Below are 23,055 nucleotides of genomic sequence, written 5' to 3' on the forward strand. Positions count from 1 at the left end.
GAAAATACCCTCAGGTGAGGATTAACAAAAAAACACACATACACTGGGGAATATTTGAAACATTGAAATTCAATGAAAGCCACTGAAAGGATTAAGTTATCTCTATTATAAAAGGCCAGTGGCCATAACGCCATAATGACCAAATGACCAGTCACCAGGAGGTACATTGATGGGTCTCACAGCATGGTAGGTTTGGGTCTCACGTGATTTCGTGCACTGAGCCTCTGGTTTAATATAAAAAGAGCTCCAAAAATCGACAGGAAGAAGATAGTCAAGGGTGTAAGAGGGCAAGGGGCTCTGAAGCCTAGGATGTAGCTTGTCACCATATCTGACAGTTTTCCCATGGCTTTATGGGGTGTGGATTTTGTTAGTGAGGCCTTTGTCATCTCAAGTATGTAAATAGTCTGATCTTTTTTAGCCCTTTTTATAACATTTATTGTTATTTCTAATTTTTTAACTTGATCATTGACTTTGTTTTTAGTGTGGTTGACTTCTTTTCTTTCTACATGAATATCCAATTGTTTTAAAAATTTTTATTGGATGGCTCTTTACTGATCTAAAATTCTTTGTCAGGAGTCTATTCTGTTGATTCAGTTATCTTTTTCTGTATCACTAGGTAATAGCAGTATCACTATTAATTACAATTCCTTTATATTTTGACTTCTGATAGGGTAAGCTCCTGATTTTTTATCTTTTTCATAAATTTCATAGCTATTCTTGCACATTTTCTCTACCAAATGTCAGCTGGCCAGTTTTTGTTTAAAAACTATTTTGGGCCCTGCCTGATGTGACTTACTTGGTGGCCGCGTTATTCTATGCACCAAAAGGTGGTGTGTTTGATTCCCGGTCAGGGCACATGCCCATATTTCAGGTTTGATCCCTGGTCAGAAGTGGTTTGTAGGCAACCCATTGATGTTTCTTGCTCACACAGATGTTTCTCTCTTACATCAATGTTTCTCTCTCTACCTCTTTTTCCTCTCTCTAAAATCAATTTTAAAAAACTATCTTGGAATTTGAATAAGATTGCATTGCATCTGTAGGTTTAATTTGAGGAGAATTGACATCTTTACAAAATTCTAGGGACAGGATACCTTGTGTGTATTCTCTTACTGGCCTTTAGAGGAGTTTTAATGTTTTTATTACATAGGTCTTAACACATTTTTTGTTAAGTTTATTTCTAGGTACTTTATGTGTTTATTGTAAATGGGTTCTCTCATTTTTTTTTAATTTGTGGTATGTAGGAAAGATATTGAGGTTTGCATGTTGATCTCTTTTTTAAAATATATTTTTTATTGATTTTAGAAAGGAAGGGAGAGGGAGAGAGAGAGAGAGAGAGAGAGAGAGAGAGAGAGAGAGAGAGAGAGAGAGAGAGAACATCAATGATGAGAATCATTGATCGGATGTCTCCTGAGCACTCCACACTGGGGATGGAACCTATAACCCAGGCATCGAACCTGGGACCCTTCAGTCTGCAGGCTGATACTCTATCCACTAAGCAAACCAGCTTTAGCTGCATGTTGATCTCTTGATTTTGGATTTAGCCATCTTACTGAATTGTATTACTGCCAATAAAAGTTTAATCTCCCCCTAACTACTTTGGCTCAGTTGATAGAGCATTGGCCTGCAGACTGAAGGGCCCTGGGTTCGATTCCCGTCAAGAGCACATGCCCGGTTGTGGGCTTGATCCCCAGTAGGGGGTGTGCAAGAGGCAGCTGATCCATGATTCTCTCTCATCATGGATATTTCTATCTCTCCCTCTCCCTATCTGAAACCAATAACAATATATATTTTTAAATAGTTTAATCTATGGCTCTTGGGCTTTTTAGGTTGTGCATCATCTCATGTGCAAATATGTTTTGTCTCTTTCTTTCCAGTACTTCATTTATTCTCAACAATGATGAATAGTATCAGTAATAACCGGCATCCTACTCATGTCCTTGACCTAAAACAAAGCTGCTGTGTAGGTTTCTGGTAGATACTTCATTGTCTTTTCTACTTCTAAGAGTTTTTATCAGGAATTATCTGCTGAATGTTATCTGAAACAGCCAATAAAATGCTTTGCCAACTGCATGCAAGGTCCTAAGTTAAGACTATGGAAGAGTCAAAGGACTAGGCAGAGTTTCTGTCCTCAAAAGAGTTATCATCTCACTGAAAAGGGAAGGAATAAAGCTTTAGCGACAGTGGTCATTGTGATGAATAATCATGATGTTGTTTTCTCCCCAAACAGATTTGTCACCGTAAGGAGGCTTCAAAAGAAAGCTCAAGGTAAATATGAGTCTGGTGATTTTTAAAATATAATTTTAGCACTAGAGGAACTTTCTCTAAGCAGCCAGAGGTGACCTCTGAAAATGGTTCATTATTCACTTGAGTCAGAAAACCCAACAAAATCATGGAAGTGCAGAGGTTTAAACCTGTGTGTTCACTTTAAGCACACTTGTCAAACTGCCCATGCCATCAGGGTATGCATATTCAAAAAACCACCACACAGGTGAAGGATGTCACTTTACACAAGCAGTGTGTGCCATTCTGTCATTACAGTGGTGGAGTTGGTAGGTGTGCCCAGGCCAAAGAATGAGGCTGGACGCAAGGTCAGTGGCCTAAAAAAGAGTGCTGAATTTTTGCTGCACGTACTTAAAAATGCAGAAATCAACACCAAGCTTAAGGTTTTAGATGTAGATTCTCTGGTCAATAAGTACATCCAGGTGAACAAAGCTCCCAAGATGCAGTGCAGAACTTACAGAGCTCATGGGCGGATTAACCCATACACGAGCTCTCCCTGCCCCAGTGGGATGATCCTTATTGGAAAAGCGCAGATTGTTCCTAAAACAGAAGAGGAGGTTGCACAGAAGAAAAAGATATCTCAGAGGAACAAAAAAAAAACACCCAAAAACTTATGGTCTGGGAGTAAATTCATTATTTAAAAAAATACAGAAGAATTTATAACTCATCTGTTTCAATCTCCTCATTTTACAGCGAGGAAACCATCAAATTTGGAAAGAATAGTTATTTATCCTGATGCTTTGCCTAGATTTTGCAAAAATGGCTCCTTAGCCAAAGCTGAAATAGAACGGACTGGCACAGATGCGTCTGCTGTCACTCCTCCTTTAAGGAGATGGTGTAGAGGGAGAGGTCTTGGTTGTATGTATTTCTGCTAGTGATGGAGGTTCTGGGGAAAGAGTAGGGAAGGCCACATGGTCTTAGGGTAAGGGCATTAGTCTCCTTTAAGGCTGATGAAAGGTAGAATATATGAGTCCTTCCTGCAAATTACCAGGAAAACCTCGATATAACAGACTAATTTGAGCAAGGGTGTGTCCTTTAAGCCAAAAGTCTATTAAATAATAAAGTAGGTTTTCCAAATGCATATGTTAAAATGACATTTTGTAATTAATTCACTGTTATTTTAAACAGATTTTAGAATGACATTTTAGATTACCTGTTTTTACTTATGTAGTCTAATTTGTGTAATTAAAATTATATATGAAAAGTTTAATTTCGTTAGAATGACATTTTAGATTACCTGTTTTTACTTATGTAGTCTAATTTGTGTAATTAAAATTATATATGAAAAGTTTAATTTCACAGAAAAATTTTCTGTATTTCTGTAATTTTAAATTTATGCTGAACAGGTCTAGTAAATGCATGCATTCACTAGTCACCGAGAGTAAACAAATGCACACAGCTGGGGCTTAGCAACACCTCAGAACCGTGCCCGCACACATTAAAACTGCTGCAGAAAGTCATGCAGTGTAATTACTTCCTAATCATTTCCCAATCATTTTTTATAAGGAGTGACTCTTGGATTTAAATATGTAGACTATAGTTATAGATATATAATATTTACTTATATAAATATTACTACAGTGTTTTTTCTAACATATGACCTATTTGCTAAAATTTGTTTAAAGTAATAGTGAATTAATAACAAAAAAATAACCTGTTAATTTAATTATAAGCAAACTTTGCTTAAAAGCATTTTAAAATTGACAGGGTATTATTTTTCACATATGACATATGGACCAGAAATTTTGTCTGTTAAATCCAAAGTCCAAATGTAGATCCCCAAAATCGAGGCCTTACTGTACTAGTTTTCAGGCCCCTACTCTCTCTATTCCCTTTACCTAAACTCATAAAATTTTAACTGGGAAAGACCTTATACAGTAGTTTGTCTTTTTCTTTAATAAAAAGGAAATGGAGAAGGGGAAAGGGAAAATACCTTGCCCATTGTTAGGGACTTTTCCATTGATTATATTGTGCTTGGGCTGTGAGCTACATTTTATGTCACAACTCATTACACACATGACAGACATAAGTAGTTTCTTTTTTTTTAAATATAGTTTATTGATTTTTTTACAGAGAGGAAGGGAGAGGGATAGAAAGTTAGAAACATCGATGAGAGAGAAACATCCATCAGCTACCTCCTGCACACCCTCCACTGGGGATGTGCCCGCAACTCAGGTACATGCCCTTGACCGGAATCGAACCCGGGACCCTTCAGTCCGCAGGCCGACGCTCTATCCACTGAGCCAAACCGGTCAGGGTGACATAAGTAGTTTCTAAAACAAAATTATTATGCACTCTGATTTTTTTCTATTGGTATTAAAAAAACAAGACTTTGTATTTTAGTGTCTGTTATGACCTTTAAACTGATTTCACAACTCACTCCCTCATCAGTGGCACTCAACAAGCTAGATAACTTTGCTAGTTGGAGTCAGATATTTAGTTGGTGTGATTTAACTTATAGGGCAACCAGCTGAGTGGTGCTCCCCCTGTGGGAGTGCACTGACCACTAGGGGGCAGCTCCTGCATTGAGCATCTGCCCCCTGGTGGTCAGTGCACATCATAGCAACCAGTTGTTCCACTGATGGGTTGATTTGCATATTAGCCTTTTATTATATAGGATTGTTACATCTGCTAGCAGAAGGGCTGAGACCAAAATGGCATCAGCAGGGCAGAGTAGAGGGAGCAGGATATTTATGTTTCTTGTAAAGGTCAATCAGAGTAACTGATTAGATCAGATTTAGGTGGTCCACTGGGAACTGGGTGAAGCAGTTTACTGGAAACCAAAGGGTGTTAATCATGAGACCTACAATGAGAAACTGGTTGGTGAACAGGAAAATCGCTGGGAGGGGCAAGAGCCCTAAGCAGGGCATAATGGAGTGCAAGAATGTGTCTAACATTCCAGCCTCTCTTTTTTCCCCCCTGTAAGCTGGGATTCCTATAAGCTGGGGTTCCTACAAGCTGGGGTGGATGAGAGATGTGATCTCATTCTTCTGTAGCTTCTTCATGCGTAGGTGGGGTGTAGAGATGCCCCTAATTAGTCAGTGATAGAGGGAGGAGATAATATCTAGTGTAGGTCTGGAATAGCATCATTTCCCCTATGGATCTGATTGCCTGAATATGGTTTTGGAGGAAGGAGGAAAGGGCTCTTAGGATGCCCAGGCCAAAGACGAGTGCCAAGACAACATTAAGAGGGGTCCACCTAGAAGTAAAAGCTAGGAGGTCCAGTTAAGATTCTGTAGCCAGGAACCCCAAGATTCTGAAAGTTGTTGTCAGACTTTTGAGGTGCTATCGACCATTTTTTTTTTGTCCTATCTCTTACTATGCCAGACTGATTGGTGTAAACACAGCATTTTTCCTCTAGGACTAGGCATAGCCCCCCTTTCTCAGCTGTGTGGAGGTCAGGTCCTGTCCGATTTTGCTGCCAGGGAATCTGTCTCATACTGTACTGAGTCAACACTTAGGGCAGTTTCCTCTAAGCTTTCTGCAAGGTCTTTGGATAGGCTCTGATAATAGGAAAGGGAGGTTGCCAGTCCCCCAATACCAGTGCCTAGGCCTATAGCTTTTCCTATGCAGGCAAGGAAGGGAAGGAGGGCAATACCTCTCCCGATCCGAATGTAAGCAGTGAGAGGAACCTTGAAGGACCGATTAGTGGGGGCAATGTCTGTTTCAGAGGTGAGATAGATTAGGGTGCAGGTCCCAGTCCAGTTGGCTGGGAGACAGAGATAGGTATCCTCAGGACCAGCTTTTATGTCCCAAGTCACTCAACAAGATCGCTGTCCAGCCTTCACCAACCAGTTTCTTGGAGAAATCGTGCTGCTGCAACCCCTTGCTCCAGTCATGAGGAAGATATACAGTGTTCCAGACGACTACAGTCAAAGTCCAGCCCCTTGTGATCTCGATGTCCCCCCTCGGTAACTACAGAAGATATGACCTTCATCCCTATTCCATAACACAAAAAGAATGGAATATTAGATCTGATCAAATAATTGAATGGATAAACCCTCCCCTGGGAACTGATCTTTGCACCACTTCACAACCAATATTCCCTTTCGCTTAGACTACATTCCACTTGCTAAGACCCGTATCTTTCCCTTCAGGACTGGTTCAGAGAATTATCTGCCCAGAAAAAGCCCACTTATAGTCCTTTAAAATCTCTGACTCCCTGTCCCTGGGTGCTGGTGCCATTTTGAAAGGGCTCAGCCCATCTGGTTTTCCAGATGACGAAATAACCTTAACCCTATAAACCCTTAACACTTTGGCCTCATGCATTCCTCTTTCAGTGACCCTAACACAAGCCACATACATAGGTCTCCCAGAGGTATTGCGGGGGCATTTTAAACACACACAGAGGACTTCTCGAAGCCCACTATGCAAGGAATTGTTTTTAAAGTGCCAGGTCTGTGGTGATTTTGCTTGGGAGTATGGACCCAGGTAACCATTTAGTCCTAATAAGAGCTATACGTGTAAGAGACATGGAATCACTAATTGTCAGCATGTATTTTCTTCCAAGGGGCTCTCTTGAAAGTGTCCAGAAGAACAAATCAGCAGAATACCAGCTGGAGGTAAATTTGAGGAAGATAAAGTACTGTGGTGGGACAACGCAGGGGAAACTCAGAGTTCAGATTTCTCTCTCTGTTTTGTAGGAGGGCGGTTTCTTCGGAAGACTGTTTCTTTGGCTGAAGAATCTGTTTTCATGTTTCCTGCCCATATTTAAGAAAAATGAGCAGAAGTCTCAGGATACAGCTGAGGATGAAGCTTTCCTAAAAATGTAAATGATTAGGAACAATTTAGAATTCTTATCTAAAATGAGGAAATAATGAATAGTTTGTTTTTTTCAAGAGTAAAAGCCTTGGCCTTCTTCTTCTTACTCCAGGGAACAGAGTGAAGAAGCCACAGGAGAGAGGATAAATACATCAGAATATCCTGCTGAAGAGCCAGCAGAGGAAAGTGAAGAATAAAACCTCCACTGATTGAACTACATCCTCAGCCTTATTAGCATTATTAAACATACTAGAGGCCTGTTGCACAAAAAGATTTGTGCAATAGGCCTTCCCTTCCCCTGGCTGCCAACACCGGTTTTCCTCTGGCACCCGGGACCTAGGCCTTTGCTCCAGCCAGAGGCGCCTTCAAGTCTCTTGCTGCTCCGGCGGCCGGAGGCACCTTCAAGCCTCTCACTGCTCCGGTGGCCAGAGCCACCTTCGGTCTTCGCTCCACCGTTTCGCGCCTATGTATGCAAATTAACCACCATCTTTGTTGGTGGTTAATTTGCGTATCTCGCTGGCTAGCCTATGGGAGGCGTAGCGCAGGTACGGTCAATTTCAATCTTTGTCTATTATTAGATAGGCTATTTCAAACTAGAGGCCCAGTGCACAAAAATTTGTGCACTCGTGGGGGTCCCTCAGCCTGGCGTATGCCCTCTTGCAGTCTGGGACCCCTTGGAGGATGTCCACCTGCTGGCTTAGGCCCGCTCCCTGGGAGAACGGGTCCAAGCTGGCAGTCAGACATCCCTCTGGCAGCCCTCGGGGGATGTCCACTTGCCAGCAGGGAGCAGGCCTAAGCTGCAGTCAGACATCCTTAGCGCTGCTGAGGAGGTGTGAGAGGCTCCTACTACCACCGCTGTGCTGGCAGCCATCAGCCTGGCTTGTGGCTGAGCACACTGACCACCAGGGGGCAGCTCCTGCATTGAGCATCTGCCCTCTGGTGGTCAGTGTGTGTCATAGTGACCAGTCATTCCCAGTCGTTCTGCTGTTAGGTTCAGTTTGCATATTACCTTTTTATTATATAGAATAGAGGCCTGGTGCATGGATGGGGGCCAGCTGGTTTGCCCTGAAGTGTGTCCTGGATCAGGGTGGGGGTCCCCACTGGGGTGCCTGGCCAGCCTGGGTGAGCAGCTGAGGGCTGTTTTCAGGCTGCCCACAGCCCCTTCAGGGTGGGGGTTTCCACTGGGGTGCCTGGCCAGCCTGGGTGAGGGGCTGAGGGCCATTTTCAGGCTGCCCACAGCCCCTCAGGGTGGGGGTCCTCACTGGGGTGCCTGGCCAGCCTGGGTGAAGGGCTGAGGGCCGTTTTCAGACTGACCAAGCTCCCGGTGACCGAAGCCCCCAGCCTTTTCTTTTTTTATTTTTTTATTCGCTCCAGCTCCGTGGCCATGGCGACTGGAAGCAGGTATCTGGGGTTTATTTACCTTCTGTAATTGAAACTTTGTTGCCTTGAGAGGAGGCAGCATCGGGCCGGGAAGTTTGGCTTCCTCCATCACTGGAGCAAGCAAACCTCCTGCTCGCTCCAGCTCCGTGGCTGCCGGCTGCCATCTTGGTTGGGTTAATTTGCATATAGTCGCTCTGATTGGCTGGTAGGCATGGCTTAAGGCATAGCAAAGGTACGGTCAGTTTGCATGTTTGTCTTTTATTAGTGTAGATGTGTCAATTCATAACCAGCTCTAGCCATGAGGTAAGGAATTAAAGTGTAAATGGTCAAGTATTTATATACAAATAAGGAGGGCCTTAGGCAAGACAAGCAGGGCTGAAGCTGGAATCCCTGGGGAAGCCAGTCCTTCCTCAAGCAGCAGTGTGGTCCAGCCAGGTGGAGAGGTCTTCTCTCCCTTGTTTCCCCAATACACTCAGCCCCTGAGAACTGAAAGACACCTCCTCCCCCAGGGGTATAGGCTATTCTGGTGCTCTGTCCCCCTGGCTGACCATTTATTTATAATACGTTTGACCTCCTAACCATAGAGGATCATTCACTTTCACCTCTCTCAACAGGCCTTTGGAGTTGTCAGAATATTTTTGTCCCTGAGCCTATTCGCCCCTCCACCACCCCTCCACGTTCCCCCCACCCGCACCCCCCCTCCAGCTGCCAAGTTTTTAGATCATGCACAAATGTGTGCCTTGTCCTGGTGTAGCAGGTTCTTCACCCTTAAAAGCTAGTGTGTTGCCAAAACCGGTTTGGCTCAGTGGATAGAGCGCCGGCCTGTGGACTGAAGGGTCCCAGGTTCGATTCCGGTCAAGGGCATGTACCTGGTTTGCGGGCACATCCCCAGTAGGAGATGTGCAGGAGGCAGCTAATCGATGTTTCTCTCTCATCGATGTTTCTAGCTCTCTATCTCTCTTCCTTCCTCTCTGTAAAGAATCAATAAAATATATTTAATAAGTAAATAAATAAAAGCTAGTGTAAAATTCATAGGGTTTTTGGTATTCTTTTTTAATTTAAAAAAAACCTCCCAGCCTGGCCAGTGTGGCTCAATTGGTTGAACATCGTCCCAAGTACCAGGAGTCCATGGTTGAAATACTGGTCAGGGCACATGTCCAGGTAGTAGGGGAGCATCTTTCTTGCCCTTCCTCTTTCTGAATAAAGAATCAGAAGTCTTTTGAAAAACAACAACAACAGAAACCCCCCTAAACTATTGGATAGCTACCAGGGAGTTGCTGGAGATAAAGAGTAAAGAAGAATGTGTGAGAACAGTAACTGCCTATGACTTCCCTCCTCTGGACTTTATTTCAGGAAACGTACTGGTGGGGCCACTGCTCCATTCACTTGTCCTGCCTCAGCCTCTGTGGACCCCGCTGCTGGTCATGTGTGTGCTCCTCCGCTCCCTCCAGCTCAGCCCAGCACCAAACCTACCTACTTCCTTCTGTGTCCAACACAGATCCTTCGACGCATGATTCCATATGAATGTACTGGTTCCTCCACTCCTGCAAAGAGAGGAGAGTCATTACTAAATCACATTAAGTCAGTGAGACTTAAATGCCTGAGTGAGTAAAAGAAATTCTGAGTGAACAAGATTTAATAATTGACCTAAATGACCACAGATAAATGCTGGTGGCTTAGCAATATGAGATGCAGAATGGTACCAACCACACACAGGACAATAGCACAGCGCCCCCCAGTGGAGCAGTGAAACTGGGAAACAGTCTCACTGTTTTGTGGCAGGAGAAACGCAGAATTCATATTTATCTGTCTGTTTTCTTAGGAGGGCTTTTTCTGGAGAAAGTGGCCGCTTTGGCTAAGGAATATATTTAGACCTCTCAATGCCACATACAAGCAAAACATGGCACAGAAGCTACATGACAAGGATTGTCTAATGAGAATGAAATTTTCAATAAGAATGAAGGGTAAATGGGGACAATTTGGAATTCTTATCTGAAATGGTTAGGTAGGGTTCTAGGCAGAGTGCAAGGGCCTCCAGTTCCTATGTGGTTAATTAGTTTGCGGATGCTGCTCTCTTGGTGCCTGCCCAAGTCACCTCCCAAAGTTCCTTACTGAGAATGAAAACAAGTGCTTTTCTCTGTGTTGACCAGTGAGGCAGCAAATACATAGTGTGTTTGAGGCACAGCCTGGGAATGGGGATCAGTGAGGGATGGGGAATCCAGGAGGTGAGGAGAAACAAATGGGACCGTCCTGGAGACTCATTTCCTGTCCCCTTTTCAGTAGCTCACCAGATCGCTAGCTCAGCAGGTACCAGCAAGTAATGGAAAAATAGTCCCCTTTTCCAATGAGATCATTTATTTCATCCAATAGCTTGCATGGTGGTGGTATAGATGTTCCTGCCTCACCTTCCCTATAAGCGTGATGCATTCCATGCAGGCTCCCTCTCCACAGGACCTGTAGCCATGGGACACATGGTCCAACTAAGTCTGGCCTAATCCCCTTCTATGGAAACGTGGGGATTGAGTAAACTCTGTTTTGTATTTTAAAATTTTTTTTAAAGATTTTTTTTAAATGTGAGAGAGAAGAAAAAGAAGAGGGGGAGAGAAACGTCGATATGAGAGCAAAACATTGATTACATGCCCACTGCCAGGGATTGAGCTTGCAACCCAGGCATGTGCCCTGACCAAGAATCCAACTGACAGCTTTGGGGTGTATGGAAGAACATACAAGCCACAGAGCCAGTCTCAACAGGGCTCTGTTATTCTGATTGGAAGTTTCCCCCCAAAACAACCAAACACTATATTGTCACATTTGTCCTCTTTATATGCTGAGTTCAAGGAATTTTGTGCCCACAAAAATCTATAAATTGTTACCGTGGCTGATATTATACGGAGCAAGACTTGGAGCCTGGACTCAAGTCCCCAACCATTACAAGGGCATAATTCGTTAATATACGAGCTCAGGAGGTCTGAAGTCTGTCTCATTGAACCCCTGTATCACAGTGTATTAAACCTCAGTTCCTCCTCAAATGAACCTGTCTACATGGAAGTATGGATTTGCTTGTAAAGGCATAGATTCTGGAAAGACACACAAAGGCTGGTGATGTTAGGTGTTTTGGGTGAAGAAATTGGATGGCTGTTAAAAGTGTAAGAGTGACTTCTGTACTTTTTCCACTTTTCTGCCTTTTTAAAATAATTGTGGTAAAATGCCCATACCATAAAATAGACCATCTTTACCCTTTTAAAAACTATATTTTTATTGATTTCAGAGAGCAATGGAGAGGGTGAGATAGAAATATCAATGAAGAGAGAATCAGTGATCGGCTGCCTCCTGCACACCCCCTAGTGGGTATTGAGCCCACAACCCAGGCTTGTGCCCTGACTGAGCATTGAATTGTAACCTTCTGATTCATAGATTGATAGATTGCCATTCAACCACTGAGCCACACCGGTGAGGCCCATCTTAACAATTTTTTAGTGTACACGTCTGTGACATTGAGTACATTCACAGTGTTGTGCAATGATCACCACCATCCATCTCCTGGACATTTTCATCTCGCAAAACTGAAACTCTGCCCATGCCTGCTCTGCAGCCTCTGGCAACCACCACTCTACTTTCTAGTCCTGTGAATTTGACCACTCTGACACCTTATACAAATGGGATCATATGGTATTTGCCTTTTTGTCTTTGACTTTCTTCACATAGCATAGTGTCCTCAAAGTTCATATTGTAGCAAGTGGGGGCACTGAATAATATTCCAGTGTATCTACCATATTTTGTTTATTCTGTCCTCCCTTGTTACCTTTGCTTCTGCGTTTTTGCTATTGTGAAGAATGTTGCTATGAATATGGGGGTACAAGTATCTCTTCGAGATCCTTGTATCTTTACATTTTTAAGGCATATGAATGTGCTGCTTATTTGAAAAAAAAAAACAATAAATGAAAAATCCAAAGAATGAAATACAAATCAATAGGAATGAAAGTTGTATTTTTCCCGCTGGGGTGGAAAAATTTCAACCTCCTCAGGGGGCTCAGAAGGTTTACCCAGGAAATCCACAGGTAGATTCTCCTCAGGATAAAGGATATACATACTGGGACTGAAATGATCATCCTGCAACTGTTGTTCTAGATGCTGAGGTGTTTTTGCTAATTGGCTTGGAGTCCCAGCAACAACTTTGGTAAGCCTTTGATGCTGAGCTAGGATGATGAAGCTAAATTGGGACTAAATCAAAGGGCTTAGAATTCCCCCAAAAGGGGCTAGAACAATGGAAACATGACACAAGCAAAGTGAAACCACACCTTAGGAATTCTGTCCTTCCTGTGTCTGTAGAGTTACTTCCCTGAAAACACATGGGCTGAGTTTCTGTCCCATCTCTATGATTGCTAACCCTGGTCTTGAGGGAGTGAAGCAAAGAAAAGATCAGGGGCAGTGGCCGGTTTCACTGAGGCTTTAGCATCCATGTGTCTTCCCTTGCTACTGTCAATTCCACAAATGTAGTCTAGCACCTGTTTCATTGGAAACTTTGGATCACAGACAATGCCTTCTTCGCACCCCAACTCTCCTGCCCTAGTCTTCAATTGATACCCTGAATTACATCCCCTCACTTCTTGTGGGAACTCCCTTCATACTCATGATGCAATTTCTGAGAGCTGGCTTCTATGAGTTGGGCAGGACAAGAAGAAAATGGGAACTGCTGAATCAACACTTTCTGATAATGGACCTTATTACCTACCCCCATGATTACAGCACTTTCTATATTGAGTTATATGTGTTATTTATGCCATTTTCTCTTGAAAAAAAATGTAGATCATGTCCTGTGGACTTTAAGCCAAATTCATACCATGTCTTGTTGCTGGATTTAAACCAAATCCTGGCACATGATGATGATAATATGATGATTTTTCTGACATAGTCTCTATTTCTTATATGTTTGTTCTTTTAATAAAGGCAATTTATTGAATATAAAATTCTATCTCAGTGATTATATATGTAAGCTTTTCCATATCAGTCCTAAGTCTAGGAAATAACCTTATGTCTTATGTGTTTTTCCTTGAAATGGAAAATAGCATACTTATATACAAAATATATGCTACTGCATATGTTGGATAAATAATGTGAGGGATTCTCAGGATGAAATTTCATATGTGGTAAATTGATGTTCCCAGCTAAAATAATTGCCCAGGATCGTGCAGATAGAATTGGTCACTTTGATACTTCACTGTGTGAATTATTTACCAATGTTTCTCCAATGGTACCCATACCTGATACATAGTGGAACTTAATAAATATTTGGTGAATGAATGAATAAATCACTGATTTGACTAACAGTATGTGTCCCACTATGGAGTTGAAATACTAACAGGAATGAAAAGATCAGGAAGGCCATGAGTCAAGGTCTTCGTGTTTGGGGATGACCCAAGGCCTCTTAGGCAGTGGGGCAGAAAGTAGCCAGCAGTCAACCCGGTGGATCCTCAGCATGGAGGAGCTTGATTTATGCCCTAGCTTTCTGACTCATTCCAGCCTCTTTGAGGCCCCATGTCAGTCCAGCAGAGTGCTCCAGCCATGAGTACAGGGAATTCCGGCTGAACAATTCATGTTCTGTAACATCACTGCCTAGTCCTGCTCTGCTCCCCTCCTCATTGCTTCCCAAGCCCTGGCCCTGCTGGATTGGTTTCACTTCAGTTTCTGGCTCTGTAGTTTCATTTCCCCAGGTGTCAATCTCAGCTCCCTCCCTTCAAGAGCAGAGGCTCCATGGATGGTTCACGGATAACAGTGCCCCTGTATGGTCCAGCCTCATCCTCCTCTTTGCAGGTGTGGCCCAGAGTCAGGCTGCAGCAGACTTGGCTCCATCTTTCAGGCAGGTAGAAACAATGTCCTGGGAACCCCTTTCTAGCATCCTAGAGAGGCAGTGTCTTCATGCAGCCCCTTCTCTCTGCTTCTCTATCTTGAGGTCGTATCATGCTCCTCTGTGTGTGTACAGTGGATCAAGGCATACAGGTGGGCATTGCTTCAGACCTTCCCCCTGTCCCTGTGCGCCTTTCTGTGTTCTCAACTCCCTAAAAGGCAACTCCTCCTGCCCAGCTTCCAAGCCAGTAACCTGGGAGTCACCCTTGGCTCATCCCTCCACTTCACCTCCTTCATCTACTGTAGTCCCTCCTTATCTGTGGTTTCACTTTCCTTGGTTTCACTTAGCCATGTTCAATTGTGGTCCAAAATATTAAATGGAAAATTCAGATGTAAACAATTCATGGGTTTTAAATTGCACACTGTTCTGATCTGTTCGGCTGGGGACATGAATCATATCTTGGCCCAGTGTACTCATGGGGCAGAATTAAATACTATAAGCATGGGTACATCCCACATCCTCTGCAGAGATTAATATTTAGAACAAATAAGGAAAACCACTATTTAATTCTCTTAATTTTCTAAGGAAGAGAGAGAAACCCATGGATTCCAGTTTTCAAAGACGTGCAAAATGTAAAACTGAAAGATATTTTACATCATAATTATAAAACTTTGGTAAGTTTTAAATATAAAACAAGGACATTTCCCTTTTCTGATTTACTTACACTCTGGAGCCGGACTTCTTTGGTGTCATTTACAAATCTATCATGTATTAGTTGTGTGTTCTTCCTTAGGTTAGTTACCTATCTGTGCTGCAGTTTCCTAATCTGTGATGGGATAATACTAGTAAGATTAAATACATTAGCATCTATAAAAGAATTAGAGCATCACTGGCTCATAGTAAGTGCTATGTGTTAGTTGCTGTTATCATTATTATTTAAAAAATATGTATTTTATTGATTTTTTACAGAGAGGGAGAGGGATAGAGAGTTAGAAACATTGATGAGAGAGAAACATCAATTCAGCTGCCTCCTGCACACTCCCTACTGGGGATGTGCCCACAATCAAGGTACATGCCCTTGACTGGAATCAAACCTGGAACCCTTCAGTCTTTAGGCTGACTCTCTATCCACTGAGGTAAACCAGTTAGGGCACTGTTATCATTATTACTGAATATTTCAGTGAATTTATTTTATACATGTGCAGACCTCTTGTTCTTTGCCTAAATAACCCCATCCACACACACTTTTCCTGGCTAATCATCCTTCAAGTCTTAGCTCAATTTACAAGAGAAAAATTAGAACAATCCAAATGGACTGACCTAAGTAACAATGGTTAATTATAAATTTTGGTGTTAACTTTTGGTATATACATGCAATGAAATACAATTCATACTTATTTTAAATAAGTTGAGTTTCTAATGACAGGACAAATATAAATAAATGATAAGATATGCTATTTCAAGAAAGACGATTAAGTAACATAGCAAAATGCAAAACTATGTCCAGAATGCTGGGCAATTTTGTTTTCTTGTTATTTTTTTCTCAATTTTGTTAAGTGACCATGTATGTATATTTTCCATTGAAAATAAAACAAACTAATACAAATTTTTATGAAAATCAGGTAACACATTTTGGGGAAGACGTTCTCAATACTTAACCACCACTTTCCAAAGCATGTCTCCCCTGCCTGACATAGCAGGTACTCAATAACAGTTTACTGATTTATTTTCCTCTCTTGCTGGATGTTCCAGCCTGGAAAGAGCTAGAAACAGGTATAAAAGCACAATTTGAAGGAAGTAAGATGCTTCACGAAGAATCCTGAAGGTTTGCTTGAACCCATCAAATACTGGTGACACTTAAAATTTCTGTCAGGAATGTAACATCCCAACTCATGATGTAGTCATTTATTTCACTGTCAACATCACTAGACTACAAGCTCTTGGAGGGAGTGATGGGGCTTCATTCTGCTCTGCTTTCCCTGACAAAAAACAGAGTGGAAATGGCATGGATAGCAAAGTCTGGGTAAATCCCAGGGAATACAGGACACACCCTCTTCCCCTTAAAGTAAGGTCCTTGACACATGAAGATGAAACTCCACCAACAAGGAGAGACCAGGAGAGGTACTAGCATATGTGATATGAGGGATTACAGAACATTAGAGCTGGGGATAGGGGTCTTGGTGAAGATCAGAGCATTTGAAGCAAGATTCGCACAAAGAAAAAGGTGAGGACAGAAAGGATGGAGGAAAGAAGTACAGGCTGTATGTGTGTGGAGGTCGTGGAGGAGGCAGTGATATAAGGTAGGATAGCAATGTACTTTATTTAGTGACCTTGAAGTACCCCAAGATGTTGCTCTGCCCCTTCCTATCCCACATCTCTACAGTATCCAGGGTGTCTGTTCTTCTGTTTCCACACTTTGTTCTTTCTCAGAGCAGAAGTAGGTAGCAATTCAGGGCTGGTAGTGAGAGGGTGGGTCAGAGTGGCTAAGCTGAAGGTGGATAGAGATCTTGATCCAATCATCCTCATCACCCTCACTTGCCCACTGCATGCGCTATTGTATTCCTGGTCTTTGTGAGCTTCACCTGGTCACCTTCAAGTCAGCTTCAGGTCTCAGGGCTGAAGGCCTCCCAGAAAGCAGCTGCCAAACCAAGCAGGGCTTTACATGAACACAAGGAATTCCCTATGGATGGCTGGGAAGCACCCACATGCTTAGATTACATGTTTTATCCATAACATTGATAAACTCATGGCTAGGTATATCCAATCCCATTTTCATACTGGGGAAACATTCCTTTTTCCCCCCTTTTTAATTTTTTCAATTAAAGTTACATTCACTATTCAATTACATTCACTATTAATTTATATTTGTTTTAGGTGTACAGCATAGTGGTTAGATATTTATATAACTTACAAAAGTGAAAAAGATGAAGGGATTAAGAAATACAAATGGGTAGTTACAAAATAATTATGAGGATGTAAAGTGCAGCTTAGGGAATATAGTACATAATATTGTGATAACTGCATGATGGTGTTAGCTTTCTTGGGGGATCACTTTGTAAACTATAGAGGAACATTCTTTATCTGGGTCTTCCAAGATTGAGTCTTACTGATTTCTTTCCTTTTCCATTATGGGTCCAAGTGAACATATTGGAACCTTTATTTCTTTTCCCTTCTGTTCCATTCTTGTTCTAGGACAGACTGATGCAAAATACACTCCTAAATTCAGCCCTAATAAGACGCCTCTTTGTGTGTGGCACAGCCCCTAGTGGTAATAGTTTCTCTTTTTGTATTCACATTCTATATTTGTGACAACAGGTGAGAAAGAAAATAGATTTTAGAGTCAGAAGAATCTCATTGCAAATCTTGGCACTTCCACTTAAGATTGTGGCCTTGAGATCATCAGTGAACTCTCTGTTCTTCCGTCCTTATTGCTTCAGGGAAATAATTATACCCCTACTCAGGGTCAAGGTGGGATTTGATGTTAGGTGAATAGACAACTTTCCCAGTGCCTGGCACATAGTAAATGTTCAGTGAGTAGATTATTGTCCTGCTGTATCCTCCTGCAATTCCATGCCGGACTCTTTCTTCATGTCCCAGAAAACATGTAGCGCACTGAGATCACTCAGTCCAGCAGAAGAAGGCCCAGCAATGTGACATGGAATTCTGGATCCTCTTTCCTTCTTTGACAATCCTGGAAAGACTGATGTGAAGCCTTCAGCTTCTGAAGGTGCCAACCACCAAGAGCAGCATGGAGCTCTTATATACCAACTCCTTCTAGCAGGTGTGAATGTTGCATCCTTCCTCTTGGGTTTACAATTCTCTCCTCAGTCTCAGTCACTGCCTCAGTGTACCACTTTAGAGTGCAGCCCACTTCTCCCCTCCACCTCCTCCTTTCCATCATGATGACATCACCCTGGGGAAGAGAAGCAGTGCAGAGCTTCTCACTCCCAGGAAAGCCTCTTCTCCGCCAAGACCATGAAGCTCTATGTGGCTGTCCTCTCTCTCCTTGTGCTAGTGGCTGCCTTCTGCTCTCCACCAAGTCTGAGCACCAAGTAAGTCTGTTATTTCAGGTACTACTTCTAGAGCCATGGTATAAGCAAAGCCATGGTATAGGCAGAACCCACTTTTCTAGTGGGGGCTGATCCAACATTGGCATCTGGGGATGGGACAAAAGGGAGCTGGGAAAATTTTTAAGTAGGCTTCTGTCAAATGTAGTGTCTAGCAGGCATTCAGTAATATTCAAATTCCTGTTTCCTTAAAAAATAGTAACTCGTAGACTTAAGAAAGTCCCTGTCTCTAGTGCCCATCAGTATATGAGTGGATAAAAATAGCTGAGGTACATTTACACCATGGAATATTATGCAGCAATAAAAAAAAAAAGGATCACTTACTCTTTGAGACAGCATGAAGGAACCTGGAAAGCATGATGCTAAGGGAAATAAGCCAGTCGGAGAAAGATAAGTATCACATGATCCCGCTCATATGTGGAACCTAACGAACAAAATAAACTGATGAACAAAATAAATCTAGAGACATAGAAGCATAGAACAGACTGAAGAATCTCAGAGGGAAGGCAGGGGAGGGTGGGAAGTGATCAAATAATTTTTATGCATATATGCATAACCCACGGACACAGTTAATAGGATAGTGAAGGCCTGGGGTGGGCGAAGGAGACGGGCTAGAAGGGTCAATGAGGGGAAATAGGAGCCATATGTAATATTTTCAACAATAAAGATTTGATTTTTAAAAATGGAGGTATATGTGTGCCCTGAGACTCAATCCAGCTCTATGATCTCTTAGGATCCTGTATTCAGAAAAAGTCTCCTATGCAGTGGAGTGGGATTAGATACAAGGGACCGTATTTGGTGATCTGGTAACTCCACAGAGATGCCCCTTGAATATCCATAACTAAAATCCAAAAGAGCAATTTCTTGTACAACTTTGAGCTTACCTCAGCCTTTCTTTACAGTGGGCTCAGACCCTCCCACTGCCTGCTGCTTCTCTTACATCCCATGGAAACGTCCTTGCAACTTTGTGATGGATTACTACCAGACCAGTAGCCTTTGCTCCCAGCCCACCATGGTGTAAGTATCATGCCCTGGGCTGCTTTGGGATGCAAGGGCAAGGGCAGGATTAGATAAGGGGCATTTGGGGGCAGGGAGAGGATAAAACAGGAGGAAGACAGTCTCAGGGTTGAAGCCTTCCCAGACAGCAGTGAGGAATAGGTTATGAAGAAATTAGAGGCTAGGAAACCAGGGAAATTAAAAAAGATCAAAGGACATGTGGGCTAATTTCTTAAACCATGCTTAGAAAAACACATGGAAAAGTGATTGTTAGGGGATCTAGGGAATGAATGGGAAAATATAGCCATATTGATTGTAAAACTCATTGGTTCCTAATCTGGACAACCTTGAGGCCACAGCTAAGTCCAGGGTAGAAGTTACAAGAAATTCATTTCTAGTATCGCCCCAGCAGCATCCTCTCACCCACTAGAACTGTCCAACATGAACAGAGGGAGATATCTACTACAGACAAGGTCCCATGTGATTGTAATCTATCTACTTCTTGTTCCACAGATTCCAAACCAAAAAGGGCAGACACGTCTGTGCCAACCCCAGTGAGGCCTGGGTCCAGGACTACATGAATGACTTGGAACTGAACTGAGCCACTCCAGGGACAGGGGCAGCAGGTCTCCAGGAAAGGTACCTGAGCCTGACACTTCTCACTGAGACACACCCTCTCCCTGTTCACAGCTCCTCTCAGTAGTCCTTGTTCCTTCTCTTGATTTAATCTTCATTATGTCTTGTGTTATTTTATTGATGTTATTTCCATAATTCATGTTGGTTTTGCCAAAGGACACATATTCTCCATGGGGATGGTCCACCATGAGTTTCTCTGCTATTGAGGATACATGGGTAGTGCAATTGATTCTGTGTGTTTTCATAATAAAACTTTTTTTAAAAAGACAATTTATTTATTTTTTAAATATGATTTGGTATGAAGGGGATTGCCTGGTATTATTATTATTAGGGGCAAATTACCATTTCCAAACAAATAAGAATGAGCATTTACTGAGAACTTCATATGGGCTAAATGCTCTAAAAATACAATCTCAATACTTTTAACGATGATTTTAACACCCATGTGAAGTAGAGACTCGTACCTTCAATTTTATAGATGGGGCAATGGGCACAGAGGTGATGTGACTTGCTTATGCTTGTAGGTCTATTTGGAGAGTACCATGAAAGAATGACTCAAAAGGACAGCTGTGATGATAAGGGTCATCATCTCCACATTTGGTAGAGAAGTTGTAAAAAGCAGCAACAGTACAATAATAGAGGAAAGACAAGGTACTGCAGTCAGGAAAGTGGGTCTCCATCATTTATCAGTGAATCATTAGAAAAGTCATCTTGCCTTACTGGACCTCAATTTTCACACCTGTAAAGTGGGGGTAATATTATCTACTTGGAAGGGTTGTTATGAGGTCATGTGTGAAGCACCCATCACAGGGTCTGACATCTAAAAGATTCTCTTTCCCTCTCTGAGCCTTAGCTTTTTTACTTAAAATGGGCACAGTGTCTAACTTCCCAGTGTCATCATGTGGATCAGCTCTCTAAAGTCCAAAGCAAAGGTAGAGTGTTATCATGAACACAGAAGAATGAATGTCAGATTTGTTTCTGGAGTGTTGTGGGAGTAACCTAAGCCATGTCTCTTTAATAACCCATCAGAACTTCCTAGTATATGAGTCAGAACAGGGCTCTGAGATAGAATTACATGCACAGTCAAGTCTTGATCTACAGAACATAGCATTGTAGTCTGTTAAGCTGGGAGGAACCTCTCAGGACATTTTGTCCAGCCTTCTCATATTATGACAACTGAGTGCCAAGGACTAAGAAGTGGTTTAGCAAAAGGTATTTGGCATGCTGAGGCCAGATATTGCTTTTTTGAGAGATTTTAGAAAAGTCTGAAGCATGAGCCAAGACAGACCATTCGTATGGAAAAACCACTGGAAACAGCTTGGGTGGCACTGAAAGTTGAGTGGGGGGGGTCCTCAGGAAATTACCAGGGCAAGTGAACAATACTACACAGGTTGATGGAGACTCAGATATGGCCCCCCTTCCCATCTCTGGGGGGAGGGCTCATCAAAGGAGCAATGGCCTCTGCCAGCACTTCTGTCTGGGAGAAAGCTAGCTCCCCAGCTCTTGCCCTTATGCAGACAATTCAATTCCTACTCATATGTCCCTGGTGCCTTTTGAGCTGCTGCCCCAGTGCTGGAGCTCAGAGGGAGTAAGTCCACACACAGGCTCTTTAAAAGGAACTTCCTGGGGTTCCAGCAGTCTCCGTGTCACTCAGCCTCATTCCCTGCTGGTTTTTACAGCCAGAAATGATGGGGACTTCTCTTTTTGGCACTGGAACCCTGCACTGGGGCCTGGTGTGGGGCTGGGACCCCTCGCTTCTCCAGGGGAGCCTCTGCAGCCAAGATATCCCTCCCAATTAAAAACTGCTGCATGTGTGTATAGGACCAGCCCATTCTACATCTCTACCCCTCCTATCAGTCTCAATGTGGCTTCTTCTTTAAATCCCTAGCTGAAGGAATTCCAGTCAGATAGCTTTCAGGCAGTTTCGAGTAATGGTTGTTCTGTAGTTTATTTGTAATTTTGATGTGGTTGTGGGAGGAGGCGAGTACTGCATTTACCTACACCACCATCTTGACCAGAAGTCCTGACCTCCACAACTTTAAGAGAACAAATGTGTGCTGTTTTAGGACATCAAATTTGTGGTAATTTGTTACAGCAGCAATAGGAAACTCATACAGTTAGTTACCAGCTAAAGAATCACCAACAATGGCTCCTTTCAGTTCAGTGTGAAAAGTAATGGAATACTCTAGAACAGCAGTCACCAACCTTTAAGACCTGACGGACCACCAGGGGTCTGCGGACCACCGGTTGGCGACCGCTGCTCTAGAAGGTGAGATAAACTTTCCTCTAGGACAAACACAGGGTGAAGTAGACATATTCCAAGGTGGTGGACTATAATGAGGTGAGACATCTCAAAAAGAGGGTCTGATGCTTCAGCAGCTGAGAATGAGGGCTGAGGCTTAACCAAGGGTACAAAACCCATCAGCCAGATCAAAGGTAAGCCTGCCTCTTCTTGACTCCTGTGGCCCTCTGAGGGTGGGAAGGACCTTGGATTCCTATCTGGAAGATTCTGTCCTCTCATTTATCAGATGAAGTCTAGAACAGAGCTGTGACCTGTCTTTGACTTTACTATTAGAGAGGGGGCAGGGTGAGGGGCTCTCCCTCACACTGCAACCTTTTTCCCCACACCTCCCTGACCCTGAACAAATTGGGAGGGAGGAACTCAGTTCCACAGACGCTGAATCACCAAGGAAGGCTTATGAGACCTGAATACTCTAATGAAGAAGTACTTCACCCAGGAATTATAAACAAAAGCATGGAGTCCTGGGGTGGTGGGGCAATGTGGGACTTCACCTGTTGCACAATATGAGATTTTGTGTTTTCCTTTTTCTCTTTTCATAAAACTTCCTTTTCTTACCCTGAGCCAGGTATCTCCTTATTTGACTTTTCAACTGAGGTTTCTCTGGGTTTCTGGTAGGGGGCCAGAGCCAGAACAGGACAGGGAACAGAGCCTACTGTTTGTGGATCAGCTTCTGGAAGCCAGGCCTGTGTTTTTCTTCTCCCTTGCTGTGCCTGCCTCCCCTGTTCCCTTTTGAGATAGGAGGGAGTCTGTTTCCTAATGCTCTGGTTTGTGCAAACATTCTGTCTTCT

At 42.8% G+C, this 23,055-nt stretch overlaps 1 protein-coding gene and 1 pseudogene across 2 annotated transcripts; both read left to right on the plus strand.

Moving 5' to 3' along the window:
• The first annotated feature begins 2,348 nt into the window (after window positions 1-2,348).
• Window positions 2,349-2,921, plus strand: LOC308531846 (large ribosomal subunit protein uL22-like; annotated as a pseudogene). The gene has a single exon. The product of its transcript is annotated as a large ribosomal subunit protein uL22-like (transcript).
• A 15,320-nt stretch (window positions 2,922-18,241) lies between these two features.
• LOC308532712 (C-C motif chemokine 4-like) lies at window positions 18,242-19,930 on the plus strand (the record flags this gene model as incomplete). The annotated part of the gene is made up of 3 exons (XM_081110250.1): window positions 18,242-18,305; window positions 19,236-19,350; window positions 19,843-19,930. The coding sequence occupies 3 exons, from the start codon at window positions 18,242-18,244 to the stop codon at window positions 19,928-19,930; spliced, it is 267 nt and encodes an 88-aa protein (XP_080966376.1).
• Between the last annotated feature and the right edge of the window lie 3,125 nt (window positions 19,931-23,055).

The sequence above is a fragment of the Myotis nattereri genome, assembly GCF_964212035.1.
Source record: "Myotis nattereri genome assembly, chromosome: 16".
NCBI lineage: Eukaryota > Metazoa > Chordata > Mammalia > Chiroptera > Vespertilionidae > Myotis > Myotis nattereri.